The sequence below is a fragment of the Hippocampus zosterae genome, chromosome 16, assembly GCF_025434085.1.
Source record: "Hippocampus zosterae strain Florida chromosome 16, ASM2543408v3, whole genome shotgun sequence".
Lineage (NCBI taxonomy): Eukaryota > Metazoa > Chordata > Actinopteri > Syngnathiformes > Syngnathidae > Hippocampus > Hippocampus zosterae.
In genome coordinates, this window is record NC_067466.1 from 3,299,660 (window position 1) to 3,322,488 (window position 22,829).

A 22,829-nucleotide genomic window follows, 5' to 3' on the forward strand; every position below is an offset into this window, starting at 1 on the left:
TTTTTCACCACTGCTGTGAAATGGGCACGCATGCCAAAAGCATAACCGATGGCTTGAAGTTTGAACTGAGCTTCGTAGGCGTGTCTCTTTGTCGAATTTATTTTCGGGGCTTCTTAGAAACCATAACCGAAGTTGTTTTGCAACAATGCACATTGCCACACTCTATACAGGTGTTGGTACCTGCTTGGGGAGACCCTTTAGCGTCCACTTACACGCCCACCCTTCACTCTTTGGCGGACTGATCCCCCGCATGCCTTTCCTCTCTCACGTCTATGTCTGCCTTCTCTCTCTCTCTCTCTCTCTCCCTCTCCATATATGTATATATACACGCCCACCCTTCACTGATCGGCCGACTTCTTTGCCGCATGCCTGTCCACAGTCACTTCCGCCTTTTCTCTATATAAACAGCATGTCGGCTGTCAGTCAGGTTTCGGAACTCGGCGCATACAAAAGACGCTCCGCATCATAAAGCGTCCTGTCCATTTTGGAGAAAATTTAAGACTATTAATGGCGCCTTATAGTCGTGAAAATACGGTAGTGACTGCAAAGCCTTTTTTTTTTTTTTTTTTAGCAATTCAGAGGTGGACTTGCTTGTGTGTTTCGGATCATTGTCCTGCTGCATAATCCAAGAGCGCTTGAGTTTCACTCACAGTGCTATTTTAGAAAACTGCCTTGGCACTACGGCTCAAAATGAGCATTAATACTAAATCCGGCGCATTTACACCGTTTAGTCTTGCGTTGATTAATATGTACTGTCCCAATGCAAAATAAATAACTAAATTAATCAGCAAGTCAACAAATAAATACAAATAAAATTGAGTTTGAGAGTGCAAACTGTACGTCACATTTTCACCTTCAAGATTTTCTGGTGGACAGCAAGCAACAACGAAGTCTCATTGTCCCATCAATCAGCAAGTTGTCCTGGTCCTGAGGTAGAAAAGCAGCCACAGTCCTCAAAGTGCTTTACACTTTCCTCATTTACCTACTGATGACGCAGCATCAGGAGCAACTGGGGGTTCAGTATCTTGCTCAAGGACACTTTGACAAGGTCGCAAAGACCGGGAATTGAATCCCCAACCTACGGATTGGGTGAAGATCGATGTTCCAAACTGTTTCTAAATGAATAAAATTGTGTGCTGTTACCCATGTTTGTTGACAGTGCTAAAATAGAGGTGATGAAATGTAAAGACAAAGTAACAGACTAATGTACTGGACCGGCCTGAAATAATAATGGACTGATGATGACCGACTTTCGGGTCTGCTTGCTGGCAAATGACAGAAAGTTCACTGACACAACCTATAGGGCTGTTCACACGGCAAGATTTGGTCCGGTGCTACGCCGGGGCTGCCCCAGTAGAGCGTTCACACGTGCAAATTAGCTCCGGCGTAGCCCCGGAAAAAGGCTTACACCGGACCAAATTTGATCCACCTCAGGGAGGTGGTTTAAAAATTTGCTCCGGAGCAAATGCTCGTTTGCGAAGCAGCACCGATGTCAATTTGCACGTGTGAACGCAACTAGGTTAAATTAGCTCCAGAGCAAATGCTCGCTTGCGGGGGGAGTGGCCTCGCTACGCGTCAGAGGATTCCAAACGGGTACTTGCAAACATGCGTCCTGGGTATTTTGTATTTGAAAACATTTTTTGTCACAAAGAAGAAGGCGGGGAAAAGGAAGTACACTTTTGGCATGCGCATGTTCTACTTCCGCATTCCTGTCGTTTTTCTCCACTGCAGTAACTGCCGTGTAAATGCAGGTGGGGCTGCACCGACGCTGTGCCGATGCAGACACGCTCAGCGGCTTTGTACGTGTGAACGCTCCACACAATTTGCTGCGGTGCAAAATATATCGCAACAAAATATATCGGTGCAGCGCCGGAGCAAATGTGTGCCGTGTGAACAGCCCTTCTATTGGAGCTTAAAGCCCCATTCCCACTGAGCGGCGAACATTTGCAAGTGCTTCAGAATGTAGCGAATGTTGTGATCTCGTCAGGGTTCATATGGGTTTGTTCAAAGTCGCAAACATTCACCAGTCACCAGGCATTGGCCTGTACTTTATGTCTCACAACAGTATTTTGAAGAGGCTCAAAATTTCCTTGGATTCCTTTCAAGACAAGTAAAAAACAATAAAACTGTTGGTGAATGTCTGGCAAACATTTGGAGAAAGTTTGCGACCTTGAATGAACCGTAACGTGTACACGCATTTGCTAATGTCATAAATATTACCCCTTCAGTTTTAGAGGGGCTGAAGCAAATAGTAAATCATGCACTTAGTTAAAAGTAATAAATATGTCCTTTCTAGAATGAAGTCCACTGATATGCTCTGTGTGGTTTTAAATGTGAGGATAGACAACAAAAAAATTAAGATTCTAAAATACTCAAATGAAAACTAATACATTATACAAAGTACTTTCCTTGCTCTGTCTGTATAATCAACCAAAAGGCATATAACTAAACAATACCTTTTATACAATACAATAAAACTTTGTTAAAATATCTTCAACAAGGCACTTTACAAATAAAAATAACAAAAATACAACAAAATAAAGTGAGAACAGTAAATCAAAACACGCATTAATGATACTAACACGTATACCGTAGACATCAGAAAACAATAGAACAATGTCAGTTTTCTGTGGGGTCCAAAGTTAAAGAAAAAAGATGTCTTCAAACAAGTTTTTAATAAAGACAGAGTCTAACATTTAATGGATAATCATGACAGAGGGAAAGTTCAGCAACAGAAAAGGCTTGATCCTCTCTGAGGCTCTGCTAAGTTCTGAGTTCCTCCAGGAGCCACTAGTCGGCCGACCTGAGGCACCAGGCAGGTGCGAAGGGGTGGAGGAGCTCAGAGGGGTAAGCTGGGGCAAGGCTATTAAAAGATTTGAAAACAAGTTTTTCAAATGAACTCTAAAATTAACTGGGAGCCAGTGAATGGAAGGCAGAGTCGGGGTTATGTGGTCCCTCTTAAGAGCTCCAGCTAGGATGCGAGCAGTAGCATTATGGACCAACTGGAGCATGTACATGAACAGTAAATACAGAAAAAAAGCGACCTGGTAACTATAATATGTTTGTATTCAGTAGTAGAGAATATGAAAGTTGCCACATATGGTTAAAACAAGGTACAGTAATCCCTCGTTTATCAACCATTACGTTCCAAAAAGAACCAGTGATAAGTGAAATCTGTGAAGTAGGATTTTTTTTTTAAAGCAAAAAAATGTGAGAGGGACGAATTTTCAAATGAGCTGTATGTTTCACATACAGCATATTCGACAATAAAGTTGTACTTGGTACTTGATAATCAGCTTGATTTTTTTTTTTTTACAGTTATTATACAATACTGAACTATGTATACAATGCAGAGGCGATTGCTCTAAGACTGCAAGGGAAGCTCAGCTTCCCCTAAAATGTCAAAAAGTAAGTGATCAAATATATGTGTGTACGGACAATCGTGTGGACATGTCATTGACTAAATATGCGCTACAACGCGCTCAACTTTTGTTCCGAATCAGCTTTTTATTACTGGTTACGACGCGACTCTCTTCTCATTCATTTCAGCAGCTTCACTGTGCTTTAAACTGTGTGGATGCCGAGCGTCGACCGCACGGACGGTGGGCGTCAATAGAGTTCAGTGTAGGTTGTCCCAATGCATTGAAACGAGACGAGTCATTTGATAAATGCTGGTTTTGTGCCGCCCATTGGACGCTCAGCGTCTCTGGGAGTCTATGGACATTGGGCATTTATAGGTTGGCCAGGAAGCTTCAGCATGATGATTGGATGATCTGTCTGAGGCTGAATCTCTTTTTGATTGACAGCGAAATGAGCCAATCACCGATCTTATGGTGAAGGCAACCTTCTCATTTTTTTTTGAAAAGGAACGGAGAGTAGAATTCACGTATAAATAAACGGACATATTTTATGATGTAGGCCGAAATTGAGCTTCCCCTCCAGGACAGACCAGCATCCGCCACTGATACAATGAAACCAAAGACCAGAATTATGTAAAGGTAAATTTGGCAAGCTGTACAGAGATGAGGTTGCGGAGACTGACGTTGGTCAGTCCCTTAGCCAATCAGGATGCAGAACACAATTCACCGTTTAAAAAAAAAAAGCATTAAAAAAACTGCACAAAAAAAAAAATCTGTGAAACAGCGAAGTCGCGGAAGGTGAACCGCGTTAGATCGAAGGATTACCGTATGCTTATACTTTTGCGCGATATGATGGGAAGACACAGACACGCTTGAGTGATTGTGATAAGCCATGTATTAATGTCAATTTGTGTTTTTCTTGTTCTCACCTGTCCTGGTTGTTGTCTTACTGCCTTAGCTCACACCCCTTTGAGTTTGCATTTGTTTTGGGTCATCGAGAGTATGTTTGGGTCAACCTCTGTCTTCACAACACAACCTTATCAATCCACCTATTTCTTCTGGCAGTTGGAAACCGAAATTCAGCTGGTTTCAGAGGCCTATGAAACCCTTGCTAATACCTCTGCCAAGAGAGAGGCCCTGGAGAAAACAATGAGGAACAAGCTAGAATTGGAGGTCCGGCGTCTGCATGACTTTAACAGGGATCTGAGAGGTAAGACAGCTGGAATGTCCAATAGCTGTTGTGACAAGTGATAGTGGTGCCTTGATAACTCAGTAAACCGAACTCACTTCACACGGACTCACAATCACTTGGCAATCATCTTTGCCAAATAGTGTACAACTCTTAAAAAAATGGCCTCAAGCTTGTTTAAGCCCCTCTCAGTTGAAGTTCACCATCAAAATAAATGTATTTATTTAAAAGAACCAAATAGCTATTCAACAAAATTAAAAAGAACAGTTTAACCCTTTCAGGGACAGCGGTTACGACAGTGCAGTTTATCATGTTATGTTACAGGTGTATGAAAGAGTTAAAAAAATGCAAAGTCACAGATACCCACAGTCTTTCCCTACATTTCCTTGCGATCTGCCGAAGGATGCTCCATACTTCCTCTTCCTCCCCCTCCACATTGTGTGTCAAGCGGCGCTGGCAGGTGGGCCCCACTTTTGACATATGGCTAATATATCAATGACACATCTCTAATAGGTCATTTCCATGACGTGTTGAGTGTAGAAGAGCCCCCGTCCTAGCTGGCTTGCTGAAAATCCATATGTAGAATGTTACAAATCAACTATAACTTATCGGGAACACCAATGAAATTTTTAAAAAATTAAATAAAAAGACTTATAATTCTGTTTGAATTTGTCTACACAGAACAGGTATTTTATAATGTTCCATGATTAGCCATGCTGCAAGTAGTTTGTCCTGTTCTGACAATGAATATTTATCCTATTAGCAGAATATTGCATCTTTTGTAAAATGCTGAAACTGATAACCTCAATTTTTCTGTCAGCTTGATCTGTCCGTACTGGTACTATGTGTTTAGTATTGTAAAATACGACTCTTATATCCTCATATTTACTGAGAGAGGATAACTGATAGATTAAAAAATGTTAACATGAAGCAATGGAGTTGTTACTTACTGCTGTTCGTTATTCTGTACAAATTTCACTTTGTTATTTGGAAAACACAAGCTGGATTTTGCACATACTGTATATTTGATAATAAAGTTGTACTTGATACTTGACAACACATTTTTTTTGTATTTTCTTCAAGCGCTATAACGTTTTTGTGACAACAGCAACCCTCTTCAAATGAAAGTAGGACTTTACTAAGTTTGTAGACATACATGGCACAATCCATGCAAGTGTTGCCCCAGGGCTGATTGTTCAGACTTATGCATTGAACCATCAGTTTTAGAGGTTCCGTCATAATTTGACAGCATTTTTTTCTTTGTCCCTTTGTATCATACTGCCTTATGATGTAATTATGATTATTTTGTTCTACAGTCATACCTCGGTTTTCGACCATAATCCGTTCCAGAAGGCTGTTCGAAAACCGATTTGTTCGAAAACCAAAACCACGCTCTTAAAAAAAAAAAAAAATCTTTATTGAACACATCTGCTCACCATGGAACGCTACGCGAGGAAGCGTCACTTCCTCGTGTAAGGAAGGCAAGAGGAGTCAAGTTGCGCATTAAAGTGCGCTCAGTTTGGTCGAGGACAGATGTTCGGTCGTAATCCAAGGCATAAAAAATTCGAAAATTTTGGTCGAAAACCGATTTGGTCGAGAACAGAGACGTTGAAAAACCATGGTTTGACTGTATTTCATTTGACTGCATCACAGGTTAAATTTTTAATGCCGTGTTTTTGTCTAATAGACCGTATGGAGACTGCCAATAAGCAGCTTACTGCTCAAGAGTCTGATGGGTCAGAAAACAATCTAAAGACTGTGTCCCAACTGCTTGCACAGAGTGAGAACACACACACACACACACACACACACACACACACACACACACACACACACTAAATAGATCATATGGTACTATGTCTTGCTCTTACAGTCAAACCCAGGGGTCAGCAACCCAAAATGTTGAAAGAGACATATAGGACAAAAAAAAGTCTGGAGCTGCAAAAAAAAAAAAGAATGAACACACGCTGAATGTATGTAGGAGACTGGACTGTCTCAGAAATGTTTGTTATTCATTCCTTTGTAATGTGTTCACAAACGCCCCCATATAATTTATTTTGTGATTTCCTCACTTGATTTTTTTGTTTTGGTGCATTATTTTCGCTTTTCTGAGTGTCAGTGAAGTGATCATGAATTTCTGTTTTTCGGAGGCTGTCTTTGAACGCCTCTCGAGTTGAACGAGAAGAGAGAAGGCACGGCGTCAGACGCAGACGTGTCTGTGTTTGTCAAGATTGTTAAAACCATACCCCTACAAAGCCGTGACTCACTGAACATGTCATTTTGGCTATGAGCAGATTAGATATGACAACCAGTGTACGTTTTAAAAAACCAACACCGCCGCTCTCCTTTTTCGGAGCTGCAACATGTATCTATATCGATTTGAGCTATATTAGCCTATGATCAATTTTTTTTCCATTTTCAATTTTTTTTTTATTAAGCTCCAGGGAGCCACTAGATGTCGCTAAAGAGCTGCGTGCGGCTCTGGAGCCGCATGTTGCTGACCCCCGGTCTAACCGTTTGAATAAGCGAAAATATCCTTAGAAGTCTTTACTTGTCTCCTTCTTCCTTCATTTAGTCAATAGTTAACTTTGCTTTTGAAATTATCTTCGTTTGATAATGGCTGCGCAGAGTTCACAAAGTAGTTGTCTGTTTGATGTGTGTTGGCAAATGCACATGTCAATTAGTGTCTGGCAGAAACATTTTAGGTTACAATTGGTTCCTGCTAAGAATCATCACTAGATGGCAGTGGAACACGAACGGGGAAATAATTCATTGGGGAATCTAAAGAGACTGTATATAAGGCACATCGGATTATAGAGCGCACTGTAGGCTTTTGGGAAAATTGAATGCTTTAGGTCCCTTATAGTGTGGAAAATTTTAAGATTATCAATTGAACCCGCTTCATGGTAAAAACATACGATAATGATGCAGATGCCAGAGACTCAAAGACTGCTCATAGCCAAAATGACATGTTGAGTCAGTCACAGCTTTTCAGGGGGAAAAAAATGACCCACTATTTAGTTTAACCAGCATATTCAGATTCCAAGCATCAATCTATACACACTCAAATACACATGTATAACCATTTATAACTCATGTGTTGTTTGGTTTATGCCCAGACAAAGAGGCTTTGCGTGAGAAGGAAAAACTAGAGATGGAGCTGAATGTGCTGCACTCCACCACAGAAGACCAAAGGAGACACATTGAAATTAGAGATCAGGCCCTTAACAATGCCCAAGCCAAAGTGGTCAAATTAGAGGAGGAGGTAAGAACAGGGCTCTACATTAACTTTCTCAGTTGGCTGCGCTACCACATGATTTGGTCACACTCTTTTTTGACTACGCATGCTGATGTCTAGTGGCCATACATAATTGGCAGACTGTAATTTTGCATAAAAATGACAGTGCCTGGAATTATAATGTAAAATATTTCCTGTGAATATGATGTTTGTGTGCAACAAGCAGTGGCTGAAAACAGGTAATTTAATGCATATAATCTTCAATGAAAACAACTTCAAACAAGTGCAAAATTAACAATAGGTATGCATGTGTTTACATATATTCAGGGTTTTTTTGCTTGTTACTTTTCATAAATGCACTACTGAAATTACCTTCAATTTATATCAACATTGCTTTAATCCCTGCAGTTCAACTCTGTACTAACTAACTAACGGTTTTCTCCTAGGAGAACCACAGTTTAATGACACAGTTTGTGGATGAACTGAATGGTGATTGTATGCCACGATAAAATCCGCCACAAAAAATACATATTTTCAACAAAAGTGCACGACAAAGAAAAAAGGATTGGAGGGTGTTTCCCAACAACAGAGGGATCACACTCCTCTGCCTCCCTGGTAAGGTTTATTCAGGGGTGCTGGAGAGGAGGGTCCGTCAGGAAGTCGAGTCTCAGATTGAGGAGGAGGAGTGTGGTTTTCGTCCCGGCTGTGGAACAGTGGACCAGCTCTTCACCCTTAGCAGGGTCCTCGAGGGTCTGTGGGAATTCGCCCAACCAGTCTACGTGTGCATTGTGGACTTGGCGAATGGCGTTCGACCGTGTCCCTCAGGGAGTTATTTGGAGGGTGATTCGGGAGTACTGTATAGGGTGCTCAAGCTTTGAAGTCAAGATGGCGCCCGAGTAGGCAGCCGTCAGCAAGTGCTCTCATGAGCCTTGCTTTTTTTGTTTTTATGTTTGTTTTGTCACTTTGTGTTTGTTGTTACGTTGTGTGGATCTGATGTGGACTTTTTTCAGTATTTTTTGGCCACGACATTCATCAAGGAGGAGACTCTGTGCTTGGTGGTTGCGCCTTCTTGGCATCATGGCTATACCAGCACTGTTTTTGACTGGGAGGAATGTCGGCGCCATTTGACTGTCGTTGTTGGACAGTCCCAGGGTGCTTGTGTCTTGTGCCTGTAATGGGCAGCATTTTTCACAGACCCGGAGAGATCGGTGCTGTTGAACGGTCTGCGGCTGGATGGATGTAAGGCTTGAGGAGCCGACGATGAGAAGAAAGGAGCGTTAGCGCAGAGCGCCGATGCGGATTTGGAACTGGGAGTCGCGGCTTGAAGTTTGAAGCGGATTACGTGGGACAGGAGAAGTGAACTAATCTCTTTTCGTCAATGGATGCTCGAGCTTCGTGTTTGCTTTCAAAAGACGTGTGCACATTTTCACCTCTGATCCACTGGTGAAAGGACACTTTGATCCTCTTCTCTTTCATCTGTAACTGCTTCAGACAACAAAGTGTATGCAGAAAATTGGTGAAGATTGCACGACCGTCTGTGTCCTATGTGTTGTGTTATTTTTGTTATTTTGACTTCAAAATGGTGCCGCGAGAGTAGCAGCAGCAGCTCCTATATTTTGTTGTTCTACTTCTTCCTTTCATAACTTTGCTGCTGTGAATTGGGAATTTCTCCATTGCGAGACTAATAAAGGTTTTCTTATCTTATCAAACCTTCAGTCTCTATACCACCGGTCTAGAATAAACAATTGTAATTCCCGTATTTTTTGCACAATAAGTTACTTCGGATTATAAGACGCTGCAACTTGATTTTCTGCAACTAGATTGTCCCATCTCGGGGTAATAGGAGACACACCTCAATTGTGTGGTTTATGTCCAGTCTACTTCGTAATTTTGTTGTAGTCTCCGTCGCTGCAGAAACCCCCCACCTCACACAGGTATGATATTAAAACTTTTTACATTTATAGGGGGAACTGCATTGTAAGGCGCAGCGAATAGAAGTGGCTACGGTTTACTAGGCATACACCAGATAGAGCTACTCCAAAAGGAATACATTACAATCCAACTTTATTTATCGAGAGCCAGCTGGAACAAAGCCGGACATGAAACATATCCAGTAAATACAAATGGCATTACAAAACAATAAATGAAAGATAAAGGTTACGAAGACCATTGAGCCAACAGAAAGACACACAAACCTCATGGGCTCACATCCACAAGGGGCTAAATATCCTTAGAGGTCATGCTGGTCTTCTTCTTCCTTTGTTTAGTCAGTAGTTTACTATGCTTTTGGTATTATCGTTTCATAATGGCTGTGCAGAGCTCACAAAGTTGTCTGTTTGAGTGTGTGTTGGTGAATGCACGTCAGTTAGTGTTAGGCAGAACCCTTTTAGGTTACAATTGGTTCCTACTAATAATTATCACTAGAAGGCATAGGAACACTAACAGGAAAACAACTCAATGTCGAATATAAAGAGACTGTGTGACACCATCCATAGAGAGCACATCGAATTGTAGGATGCACCGTCGGCTTTTGGGAACATTGAATGCTTTTAGGTGTGCCTTATAGCAGAGGTCCCCAACCTTTTTTGCCTCACGGACCGGTTTATGTCAGACAATATTTTCAGGGACCGGCATTTAAAATGTGGCGGATTAATACAACAAAATAATATGCTATGAGCTGCATGAAAACTGTGGTGTTTTCGAAATATAAAAATAAACACAAGGAGCGTCTAATCTGGCCGCAACACTGATCGCCATGGTAATGTTTAATGCCTTCAAAATACAATACAACGCAAATTCAAAATGCATGAAAATGATGACTCACCACCGCCCCGAGCTTGATTTTCTGCAACTAGACGGTCCCATCTTGGGGTAATAGGAGACAATGACACCTCAATTGTGTGGTTTATGTCAGGTCTATTTCGTAATTTTGTTTTAGTCGCCGTCGCTGCAGAAATCCCCCACCTCACACAGGTAGGATGTCGGAAATAGCAACAGTGCTATTGTGGCGATCTCAGAGTATTCAGCCATAATTTTAATCCAGTTGTCTCGAACGTACTTTTAAGGCCGCCGTCATTTGCGATCTCCGGCGGTTTTTTAACTCATTTTGTGACCTCCAACGTTTTGTTTTTAGCGTAATCAGTCACGTGAGTCACGGAGAAGCATGGTTTGACGTGAGTCAAGCGTGACAGATGGATGTAACGGAGAATCCGGTAATTTTTCAAAATAAAACATCTTTCGTATTCCGAAATAAATAAAACGGAATTAAGGCAAGTTTTTTCTGTGCGGCCCGGCACCAATTGCCCTGTGGACCGGTACCGGTCCGCGGACCGGCGGTTGGGCACCCCTGCCTTGTAGTGCGTAAAATACGGTAGCTTATTTTCCATAATAGTTCAGCTTTAGTTGTGAATATGCCAATTTATAGCAAAATGTTCAACTTTTGGGGTAAAGTTCCTGCAAAAAGTGTAAGGGCCTTAATATTAATATCCTCTGTGTGTGTGTGTGTGTGTGTGTGTGTGTGTGTGTGTGTGTGTGTGTGTGTGTGTGTGTGTGTGTGTGTGTGTGTGTGTGTGCGTGTAGCTCAAGAAGAAACAAGTTTATGTGGAAAAGGTGGAAAGAATGCAACAGGCTCTAGCTCAGCTACAGGCAGCGTGCGAAAAGAGGGAACAACTTGAACATCGACTCCGTACAAGGCTGGAGAAAGAGCTGGAATCACTACGCATGCAACAGGTATGCAAATCGAAATCGATTTTTTAAGCTTCAGACATTTACGGGTAATTTGTTTATTGCTGGCCACATTTGAACGAGAGAAGACAGTTATAGCTGCAACATTGGTAATAGCTTCTATTACCAATGTTGCACATAAGTTGTGCGACGGAGCACATGAGCAATTTAAATAAAACGCTTCAGTTCAAGTCATTCACTGCACTTTTGCGCACTCATATAATATCTGCATTCAATACACTCGCTGTATATGCATGTATTATCTGAATTGCTTATCCTCAATATTATTCACCTTCCGAACCACTTGATACTCACTAGGGTCGCGGGGGGTGCTGGAGCCTATCCCAGCTGTCATCGGGCAGTAGGCGGGGGACACCCTGAATCGGTTGCCAGCCAATCACAGGGCACTCCTCAATATTTATATATGTTAATCATCTAGTCCACTCATGCAGGTTGACTTATCTTCTTCTACTTTTGGCTTGTCCCTTTTCAGGGGTTGCCACAGCGAGTCATACATTTCCATCTTTCCCTGTTCTCTGCATCCTCTCCTCTGACTCCAACTACCTGTATGGATGCCATAACTTTTCCTATTACCTGTGTACCTATTGCCGTGGAGGCGAGATGACAGAGTGACTGTGACTGCTAAGTCAGCACCAAAAGCAATATATTTCACAGGCATTATCAGCCAGCCGAAGCTCGTTGCTAAACTTGCTATTGCCAGCTGTGGCTGTGTCTCGCGCCGATCTGCGAACTAACCGGCTGCACCTGATATAAGCAGCCCATTGAAGCTTTTAACCCTTGTGTGCTCCAAATTAAAAAGGTCTTAAGTTACGCATTTTACAATGTTTGTAATGAGGTATTTTGTGTTATAAAAACACTTTTTTTTCATTTCAAACACTCAAAATGTTCAGGGGCATCTGTGCTATCCATACATATATAGTTCTTTGGGATTTTTTATTCTTTATTTTTTGCAAAAGGGAAAAAAAAATTGTGTCTGGAGGTCCCAACCAAGCCCGACTAACAGTCCCGACCGGACGTGTTCATGTAAAATGCATTGGTTTGAAGCCTCCTGCAAAAAGGCAAACTCATTTGCGATCCTCTGACGCCACCTAAAGTTGCAAAATTGGAATGACCTCAACCCAACAATGTGGCATGCTTACGTCTGTCCAAGCGAAAACAAAGCGATTGACGTAAAAATCGTGTAAAATGCATGTATATACATTAGGTTTACGATGCATTCAAAAATATGAATTATAATGGGTGTCTGTGGTGCAAAATATGTAAATTGTGAAGATTAAGGTATCAAAACGTTTTTTTATTATTGCTGAGAATTATCAGCCGGTGACGTCATGAAATTTAGGCCATTTTAGAACCCCTCCATAAGTTTCAGCTCTCTCATGTTTTTCTGAATGCCTTTGCCTTTGATTCAAAGACATCATTTTACATTTATCGCAAGCGGTGCACTACGAGGGTTAAGAACGTTTTTACCCGTCAATTGTTGGAAACACTTAAAAAATATTATTCTGAGTGTTTTGATAAGATAAGATAAGAAAACCTTTATTAGTCAAGTCAAGTCAACAGTATTTATAGAGCACTTTCAAACAGCCATCGCTGCATACAAAGTGCTGTACATGGAGCAATTTAACATGCACAATAAACAGTAAGGCAAATCGTTAATAAGGGCGGTAGAAAGCACCAAACAGTAAAATCAAGAACAAATCGAAGTCCTGCTGAGTCGAATGCCAAAGAATACAAGTGAGTTTTGAGGAGGGCTTTGAAGATGGTCAGCGAGGAGGCTTGCCGAATGTTCAGTGGGAGGTCATTCCAGAGGGAGGGACCAGCAACAGAACAGGCTCGATCCCCTCTGAGCCTCAGTTTAGTTCTTGGTACTTCTAATAATGTCTGGTCCACAGACCTGAGGTGTGTAGGGGCGGATGAGCTCAGAGAGGTAACGTGGCGCGAGATTATTCCGAGATTTGAAAACAAAGAGGAGGATCTGGAAAATAACTCTAAAATGAATGGGGAGCCAGTGAAGGGATGCCAGAGTAGGAGTTATGTGCTCCCTCTTACGAGTACCAGTCAAGAGGCGAGTTTCTGGACCAGCTGAAGGCGCTTAATGGAGTACTGGCTGACTCCAAAGTAAAGGGCATTGCAGTAATCGAGCGGGATGTGACAAAGGCATGAATTACTGTCTCAAAGTGTTCATGTGAGAGGAGAGGTTTTATTTTGGCCAGCTGTCTAAGGTGAAAGAAGCGGGATTTAACAACGGCACCAATTTGCCGAACGAGTTTGAAATCACTGTCCAGTTTAAGGCCCAAGTTTGATTTCAGATAAGGAGACAGGGGGCCCAAGTCTACAAGATGGAATGTACAAGGGCCACTGGGACCAAACAATATCACCTCTGTCTTCTTTTCGTTGAATTTCAAGAAATTTTGTGCCATCCAGGTTTTGATTTCTTCCAGGCAGGAAAGAAGTGGCCTTAATGAGAAGGCGTCTTTCTTGCTCAGGGGGACATAGATCTGGCAGTCATCTGCATAGCAGTGGAAGGGAATACCATGTTTCCTTAAGATGGAACCCAATGGGAGCAGATACAGCGAGAACAGCAGAGGCCCCAGAATTGAGCCCTGCGGAAGACCACATGACAGGGGACTCATGTGAATCAGAGCAGCCAAGGCTGACACAAAAGGTCCTGTCAGCTAGATAGGACCTAAACCACTCAAGAGCACTGCCGCCAATGCCCACCAAGTGCTGCAAACGAGTCAGCAGAATACTGTGATCCACTGTATCAAATGCTGCAGTTAAATCCAATAAAACTAGACACACGTGGTCTCCAGAGTCATTTGCCAGGAGGATGTCATTAGAAACGGATAACAGGGCTGACTCTGTGCTATGCATCGTCTTGAAACCTGACTGGAAGACCTCCAAGATGATATGTTCATCCAAGAAAAGTTTCAACTGCATGTGCCCCACTTTTTCCAGAATTTTGGAAATGAAAGGCAGTTTGGAAATGGGCCTGAAACTTGACAACACATCTGGATCAAGACCAGGTTTTTTGATCAAGGGTTGGACCACAGCATGTTTAAACTGTTGGGGAACTACAGCAGAAGAAAGGCTGCTGTTGATGTCCAAGACCGATGCGCCAACACTCAGGAGAACCTCCTGAAAGAAGTGCGGGGGAAGAGAGTCGCAAGGGGAGCCAGATGGGTTCGTCTGGCGAACTACATCCTCCAAAAGCGCCAAGGACACAATTTCAAAAGAATTTAGTACAGCTGAACATGGAACATGGACAGAGGGGTCAGATGTGGTATTTGAGACCGGAGTCCTAGCTGTAGAGACCTTATCAATGAAAAACTGAAGGAATCTGTTGCACATCTCAAGTGAAGAATCCCAGCAAGTAGGCAGAGGGGGTTTGAGTACAGAATCTATAGTTTTAAATAGTGGCCGTGGGTTGTGACGGTTAGCTAGAATAAATAAGGTCCGAGAGATATTCTCTTTTGGCCTCTTTTACTGTGAGCTGGTAGTTACGCAGCAGTCTTTCCAAATTTGATAAGAGACATGCAATTTGTCTTTTTTCCACTTGCGTTCAGCTTTGCGTCACCCCTTGCCTAGCTGCGCGGGTAATGTCGTTAAACCATGGCTCGGGTTTAGGTTTTGGGAGCACAGTTTTTGAAGGAGCCACCAAATCCAGAATGGCACGGCATGACGAGTCGAACCAAGAGGTGAGTTCCTCTGTGTTAGACGAGGGTACACAAAGGTTATAAAGGCATCAGAGAAACGACTAGCAGTGCGAGGGTTAAAAATTCGGCGTTTACAACTAGGAGCGCCAGATTTCACAGCAGCATGTGATAAGACTACGTCAAATAAAACTGCCATGTGATCAGAAATCCCATTTTCAAGGACTTCCAGATTTGAGACCAGTAGATCCATGATCAAGGACAAGGTCTAAAATATGTCCTTGTTCATGTGTCGGGCTGGTCACATACTGCACAAAATTAAAAGAGTCGATAAGTCTTAAGAAGTCTTTTGCTAGCGTTTTTTCCGGACAGCACACATGGATATTAAAATCCCCCATTAGGAGAATATGATCATATCTCAGCCTGATTTCCGCAAGAAAGTTTGAAAAGTCGCTTAAAAAGTCTTTGTTGTATTTAGGAGGACGGTAAATGACAGCACAAAGCACCGGGAAAACACGACCAACTTCAAAGAAGGTTGCTTCAAAGCTGGTGGCCGATGTGGTGAATGTGCACCGTTTACATTTGAAATTGTTCTTAAAGATGCTTACCGTACCTCCACCACGGCCTGATGTCCTCGGGGTATCGAGGAAACCACAGTCACTTTATTAGTCTCGCAATGGAGAAATTCCCAATTCACAGCAGCAAAGTAATGAAAGGAAGAAGTAGAACAACAAAATATAGGAGCTGCTGCAAAGGCAGCCACTCTCGCAGCGCCATTTTGAATGAGGCTCAGCATGGCTCGGGCGTGGCTTGTTAGCTCTTCTTTTCCTCCTACGGCTCTTCTCATTCATGCACACAAGTTATTCCTTGTGTTAATTTTCTTTCCTCTCCTTTGGAGCGCATGCCTCCACCCTTCTAAATGTTCCACTACTTGCTCCCTGCTTTCATTGCAGATCGCATATAAAAAATTTCACCAGGCCCCATGAGTGTGCAAATTTTAAATTTCTTGCATGCTTAGGTTCCCAGAAAATCATAAAAGTCTGATTGTCATGTTTTCCATTCTCGGACATATTTTCTGGGACTGGATAGAATGTACATGTACAATAAAATACCTGTGTCTTAAGGTGTGATGTTTTCCATACTCTGAGTTGGTTTCTGTGTCCAAATGGAAAGTATCTGTTCACATCTTACACTGGTGGTGGGTCTTTTCACAAAATGACATTGGAGGAGTGGAGTTGTCTCACTGGTTTCCCTTTGCACTCTGTTGATTCCTGGAGAAGTACGCTACTGCAGTGGTGAGAAGTCAGCTGCATGGAACTAGCATAATATAGAATGAAATGCTGTGATAGTCTTTCAGGTCAGTGGTTGCGAGATCATAATTTGAGGAGTTCTGGGTTGTGAGGTGCCAGGGGTTGCGTGCAGTATACAATCAACTCCTTAAAAACTCAGTCTCTGTCATGCTTAACATTTGGTTTATTTTACCCTTCCTTGATGAGATGAAATATAGATCCACATCAATCAAAAAAGAACTTTGTTAACGGTAAAAGAAAGCAGGGTTAGTTTGCCACACTAATATATAATAAATGCTCTTGCGATGCGAGGGCCCGGTCTCAATCGATGGGGTTTTCACAGTGCGTAGAGCCGATCTCAATGACCATGGTCATTAGCCAGGTCCGCTGCGTCCTCCAGAGTAAGCCCCTGGTCCTGGAGATCCTTCCTGATGACATCAAGCCACGTGGCCCCTTCCAGCCGGCTGTAGGTGGGTTCAATGAAAAGATGGCACGAGTAGGCTGTTCCAGGGGTAACCGGAAGAGATGTCTCAGCCAACGGATGCTCCTATGGGCGACCAGCCGAGATGTGGGGGGCTCAAGGGTACGTTTTCAGAGGTCTGAATTGGTAACAAAACTAGATAAGTATAGCACACATAAAGGTAAAAACATTTGGTTATATGCAGACTTTTCCTTTTCTTTTCTAATTGATATAAAAAAAGATCCATTTATATACTATTACATGACAAGGGGTAGGACTAGATACGTTTTTTTACTTATTCCGACTCCTTTGAAAATACAATTGTGCTGTTTGATGACTGGTTTCTTTTACTTTCATACAATTTTACTTACCTTCACTTTCTGTCAATTTATTACTGTATATTTTTATATGTTCAATAAACAATAAACAAACAAACAAACATGGAGGTGCCAGCTGCTGTTCATGATGGTTCTGAGTGACCTGCTGTCAAAGCCATCGACCCTCTTGGCCAGAGTCTTGTTAAAGGCCAGGATTCTGCACCATACAAGATAAAGGGAAGAACTGCTGTATTATATATATATATATATATATATATATATATAGAGAGAGAGAGAGAGAGAGAGAGAGATTTGGGTCTTTTCGGACACCGAGTTATGGCTCCATAGCGACTGAATATCTGCAGCCGTTAGGCCGCACCTGCAGTTGATCCCTGGCTTGAGATCGCCGTAGCTTGTTATGGTGGAGCCCAGGTAGATGACGGAATTGACGAATTGCACTTTGTCTGAGCTAAAAAATAGGAAGGACGGGTGGGATCCATCACCAATATACCTAAGTTTTGTTTTCTGCCAGCTTACTTGGAGGCTGAGCTTTGCTGCTTCTGTTTGGTATGTGGAGAGAGTACTGCTAAGGTATTGGAGGAAGTTGCTGAACAGGGTGGTGTCGTCAGCGTATTCAAGGTTGGTCATGTGGAGGTTGTCACTGACACCTTCTCACCCATGCTCTTTCTGCCATTCGAAGCCACCACCACCCTCAACTTCATGCCCAACCAGTCCACTATAGACCACATCTCAGCTCTTTGACTTATTGTTGAGAAGGTCGGAGAGTCAGAGAGTTTCGGAAGGATCTCTTTATAGCGTTCATAGATCTTAAAGCTGCCTTTGAATCAGTTGAACACCTCTCCCTTCGGACCATCCTGAAATGCCTCAGAGTTCCACCCAAAATAACCACGTTGTTCCAGAGACTCTACAACAACTCAGAGAGCTGTGTTCGTGTCAATGGGAAGAACTGGTTCCCCATTCACAGTGGGGTCAGACAGGGCTGAGTGGCCACTCCTTTTTAACTGTCATTGACACTCATTTGCAGAGAAATAAATTGTATTAGCTGATAAAAATGTTGCCCATGCTTGATCCAGTTTTGACCCAGATCATGATAAAAACTGAATCAGTTTGTGCTTGTATATAAATACATTCACTCAAATTGTCACCAAAACATATTCAGACCTCTCTATTTAAACAAGTGAATGTATGTGATGTTTTACATCCTTTTAATATGTCCATACAACTGTATTGAAGTACTGTTAAGTTCTTGTCATCAAAATACCTTTTCCTTTCCAGCGTCAGGGAGGCACACCAAACAATGGTATGGTCCCATCAGAGTACAGTGTCACCGCACTAATGGAGCACCTGAGGGAGAAGGAGGAACGTATTTTGGCTCTGGAGGCTGATATGACCAAGTGGGAACAAAAGTACTTGGAGGAGAGTGTCATGAGACAGTTTGCCCTTGAGGCCGCTGCTTCTGTTGCGTCGCAAAGGTAGAATTACCATTCTATGCATATGTATTATCATAATGAGATTAATTTTCTTGAATGCATTATAGTATTTTGTTTACTGGTGATAATGTGTCAGATGAAGAGTTCTTCAAAAGAGTCCCATGAAAGTTACAATAGTACAGGTGCCTCATCCTGTACATGAACTATGGCATTTTGGTGGTTGGACCTAACCCAAACTCCAAATTGTGGGTGCCGCGAAAAGTAGTTGCCTCGAAGACCAGGATTTTAACTGATATATAGATTTAACAATTGTCATTGATGATGCGCTTGTTAAAATCTATAACATGTCATCTCTACCCTATTCCAAATTACTACGCACGTCGTGTGTATGGTTTGTTAGGTAAGGCCAGGCAAGGTACTTTTACATAGCACATTTCATACACAAGGCAACTCAATGTGCTTCACACTTGCGAAGCAGATCTACAAGCATTTACAAATATAACAGTTAACGACATTCATTCAAAACTAAATCAGAGAAAACAAAATTAGTACAAAAATTATTACAAGGTAGACAACATTTAAACATATTAGCAAACAATTTTAAAAAAAATAAATTAAACTGGGTTTCTAAAATATCTAAAAGAGAAAAACATTTAAAAAATAATTTCTTACATTAATCAAAGGTAAGAAAAAAAGGGCAAATATTTTATCCTGGAAAAGCATTTACACTTGTTCCATTTGTGCGCAACATAACCACAAACAGCTAGCACATTGTCCAGATTGACAAGGCTGACTTTTTTTTTAATCTCTAAAATGGCACGTGGCCAGCATAAACACAAGACCATGCTCGTCGTTGAGTTAGATAATACTAATCAGTTGGATTGTTTCCTCAATAGGTTTATTTAAACTTTGCTGTCTCTTCTTTGTCTACCAAGAACCTTTCCCAGTTCGACAGTCGCTGTACTTCACTAATCAAACACCAAGCCCACTTCATGAGCTGCCATGAGAAGCACCCAGTCCTCCTCTCCCTCTGAACTTTACACTTCTCTCGTGCTCTCATTACCACGTAATTTTTTCTGTTGCTTGTGAAGTCATAGTTGGATTACTGATTTAGCGTTAGGACAGGTGCTAGTTTATGGAGTTGGGGATCATCCTGTATGATGATGTGTCCAGTAATGTTGGAGCACAGTGACTTAATTGCCTTCTTTTTCATCTTATACACAGATGAAACAGGCAAGTATGAAAACCTGCCTATTTCTCCTCTAATTACCCATTTGGTTTGAGGTGCCGAAGTTCTGCTGGTGGTTGGGATCTGAAACTCCTTCTGACAGTTACCTCTGTCAGACGTTCCCAGCACAATACATTTGTGTGTGTGCCAGGTCGGACCCGCATATTCCCCCACTGTCGCAGCCAAAACACCATGAAATTGTCACGTTGCATGGTGGTGGTGGACCCCAAAAAGCAGGCAGGAGAGGGGAGCAGGGTGTATTTGAAGATGTGTATTGATAAAACACAGAAAACTAAATCCTAAGCAAACAAAGTCCAAAGTAGCAAACAAAAATCATGACTGAAGATAAAACATAGCAACCAAAACATGACTCAAACAGACATGACAGTAGCAAACCAACAATGACCCGACACCGAGTGTGCGGGCAGGAGTCCTTTTATAGGCCTGATTACCTATGACCAACAGGTGTGCAGCTGCCAGGGGAGCTCTACACTGCCACCTGTTGGTCCCTAAACCGAATCGTGACAGTACCCCTCCCTCAAGGGACGGATCCCAGACGTCCCAAAGTGGTCCAAAGGGCTTGCCTCGCCAGGGAACAGGAACTAAAAGCGACGGCAACCCTTGCCTCGCCGGAGAACAAGAACAAAACGCGACGGCGACCTTTGCCTCGCCGAAATGCAGGAACGATAAGCGAGGTGACCTTCACCTCGCCAGGGAACAGGGACAAAAGCGAGGGCAATCCTTTTGGCTGGGCGTGGCCTGACGTGGACGGAGCTCGACGTAGCGGGGGACAAGGAACAGCCGGTCGTGAACAGGGCCTCGGCCTGACGTGGGCGTGGCACGGCTTGTCGTCGACGAGAATGTGACTTCGCTCCAACAAACACGTGACGAGCCTCGGCTCAACGAAGACGCGGACGCGGCTCGGCCCACCGTAGACGCGGCTTGACGAGACAAAAACAGGACAGCCGCATCACCAGCGCTGCCTGAAAGGGGGAAGGGTGTCGGCCGCAGATGCGCTCCGCCAGGCACAAGGTGGAATAGGGACCAATCCATCGTACCTGCGGGGTCCAGGTGGTCGGGTCATTCTGTCACGTTGCATGGTGGTGGTGGACCCCAAAAAGCAGGCAGGAGAGAGGAGCAGGGTGTATTTGAAGATGTGTATTGATAAAACACAGAAAACTAAATCCTAAGCAAACAAAGTCCAAAGTAGCAAACAAAAAATCACCAACCAAAACATGACTCAAACAGACATGACAGCAGCAAAGCAACAATGACCCGACACCGAGTGTGTGGGCAGGAGTCCTTTTATAGGCCTGATTACCTATGACCAACAGGTGTGCAGCTGCCAGGGGAGCTCTACACTGCCACCTGTTGGTCCCTAAACCGAATCGTGACAGAAATGGTGATTAGTTGACTGCTTCTCCACTCTTTTTATTTGAGTGTGCAAGACATTTGGCCTCATGTCCAATGAATCCACTGCAAAGCCTCTCATCAAACTGTGGCGTGGGGTGTTGTGGTCCCAATTGCACAAAAGGATTGTTATTCATATGTGGCAAGCACAGGAATCTAATGCCAGAACAATGCTCGGGTGCTACCTTAAGCGACCCTGGCCAACGTCCCCTTTGTGAAACCATTTGAGTATCCTTTTTCACACTTTACAAAAAAAACTTCTATTCTCTTCAAAGTGTCGAAGCCAGGGGGATTTACACAAACAGTCAACCTTGATGTGACAACTCGTGGTTACTCTTTAAGTGGTTATTGCCCACACAGACAGTAAGTTTTATTTTTAGACACAGGTAGGGGGAACTCAAAGTTGCATGACTCGGGAGCAATGACGTTGGTTTTTAGTGCAGAAAACCAATCAAATATTTACGCATTCGTCTATTCAGGGTTCCAGCAAAGGGGTTAGCTTGCTAATGCTCGCGACTATGTCGCTGGCATATGTAATTCATGCATCATCGGATTAAATAATGCAACAAATCACATGCGAAACTTCTCTGCAAAGAAGCGAGTGGGATTATTTGCATACTCGAAGTTCTGCTGGTGGTTGGGAACTGAAACTCCTTCAGACAGTTACCTCTGTCAGACATTCCCAGCACAATACATTTGGGTGTGCCAGGTCGGACCCACATACAGAAAAGATTTCCCACAGTCCTTTTTTTGTGGTGTAGGCCCGGCAACCAGGCACTTGCCAGATGAGCCCCACCTAAGGGGCGGGCCCGGTGACCAAGCAAGGGAAAGAATATGTAGTGCGACCTTTCACGCACCTATGCAACCTGTCATCAAAGCTGGTATCTTTCCATCAAAAATGAAAATTGCTAAAGTTATTCCACTCTATAAAAGTGGAGAAAGACATCTGTTTACAAATTATAGACCAATATCAGAGAGAGAGGGGACAGGCATGCTGGGGAGCAAAACAACTTCGGTTTTGGTTTATAAGAACCCCCGAAAATAAATTCGACAGAGACACGCCTACAAAGCTCAGTTCAAATTTCAAGCCATCGGTTATGCTTTTGGCATGCGTGCCCATCTCACAGCAGCGGTGAAAAACCAAGTCAAGCAAATGAACTCTGAGCTTGCCGTTATTCCCGGAGGCTTGACTAAAGAACTCCAACCGCTGGACATCGGCATCAACCGGGCGTTCAAAGTAAAGTTGCGAACGGCATGGGAACAATGGATGATCAATGGCAAACACAACTTTACAAAGAGTGAGAGGCAGCGAGTTATGCCACAATTTGCAAATGGATTGTGGCTGCTTGGACGAACGTGTCTGCTTGCACTGTTGTTCGAGTTTTTGGCAAAGCCGGCATCATTTCTGTGGAGCCACATGGCAATGAGAGTGAATGCAGCGTTTTTGATGGATTACGGTACTTGCACAATTGTTCAATTCTTTCTACACAC

The 22,829-nt window shown here is 42.9% G+C and overlaps 1 protein-coding gene across 1 annotated transcript in view; it reads left to right on the plus strand.

The window, feature by feature from the left end:
* Positions 1-22,829, plus strand: part of amot (angiomotin) — a 56,124-nt gene that overhangs the window by 15,485 nt on the left and 17,810 nt on the right. Inside the window, exons 4-8 of the mRNA XM_052047220.1 lie at positions 4,425-4,569; positions 6,236-6,328; positions 7,668-7,813; positions 11,366-11,515; positions 18,546-18,742. Of these exons, the coding sequence (XP_051903180.1) occupies positions 4,425-4,569; positions 6,236-6,328; positions 7,668-7,813; positions 11,366-11,515; positions 18,546-18,742 (731 nt within the window). The remainder of the gene's footprint in view (positions 1-4,424; positions 4,570-6,235; positions 6,329-7,667; positions 7,814-11,365; positions 11,516-18,545; positions 18,743-22,829) is intronic.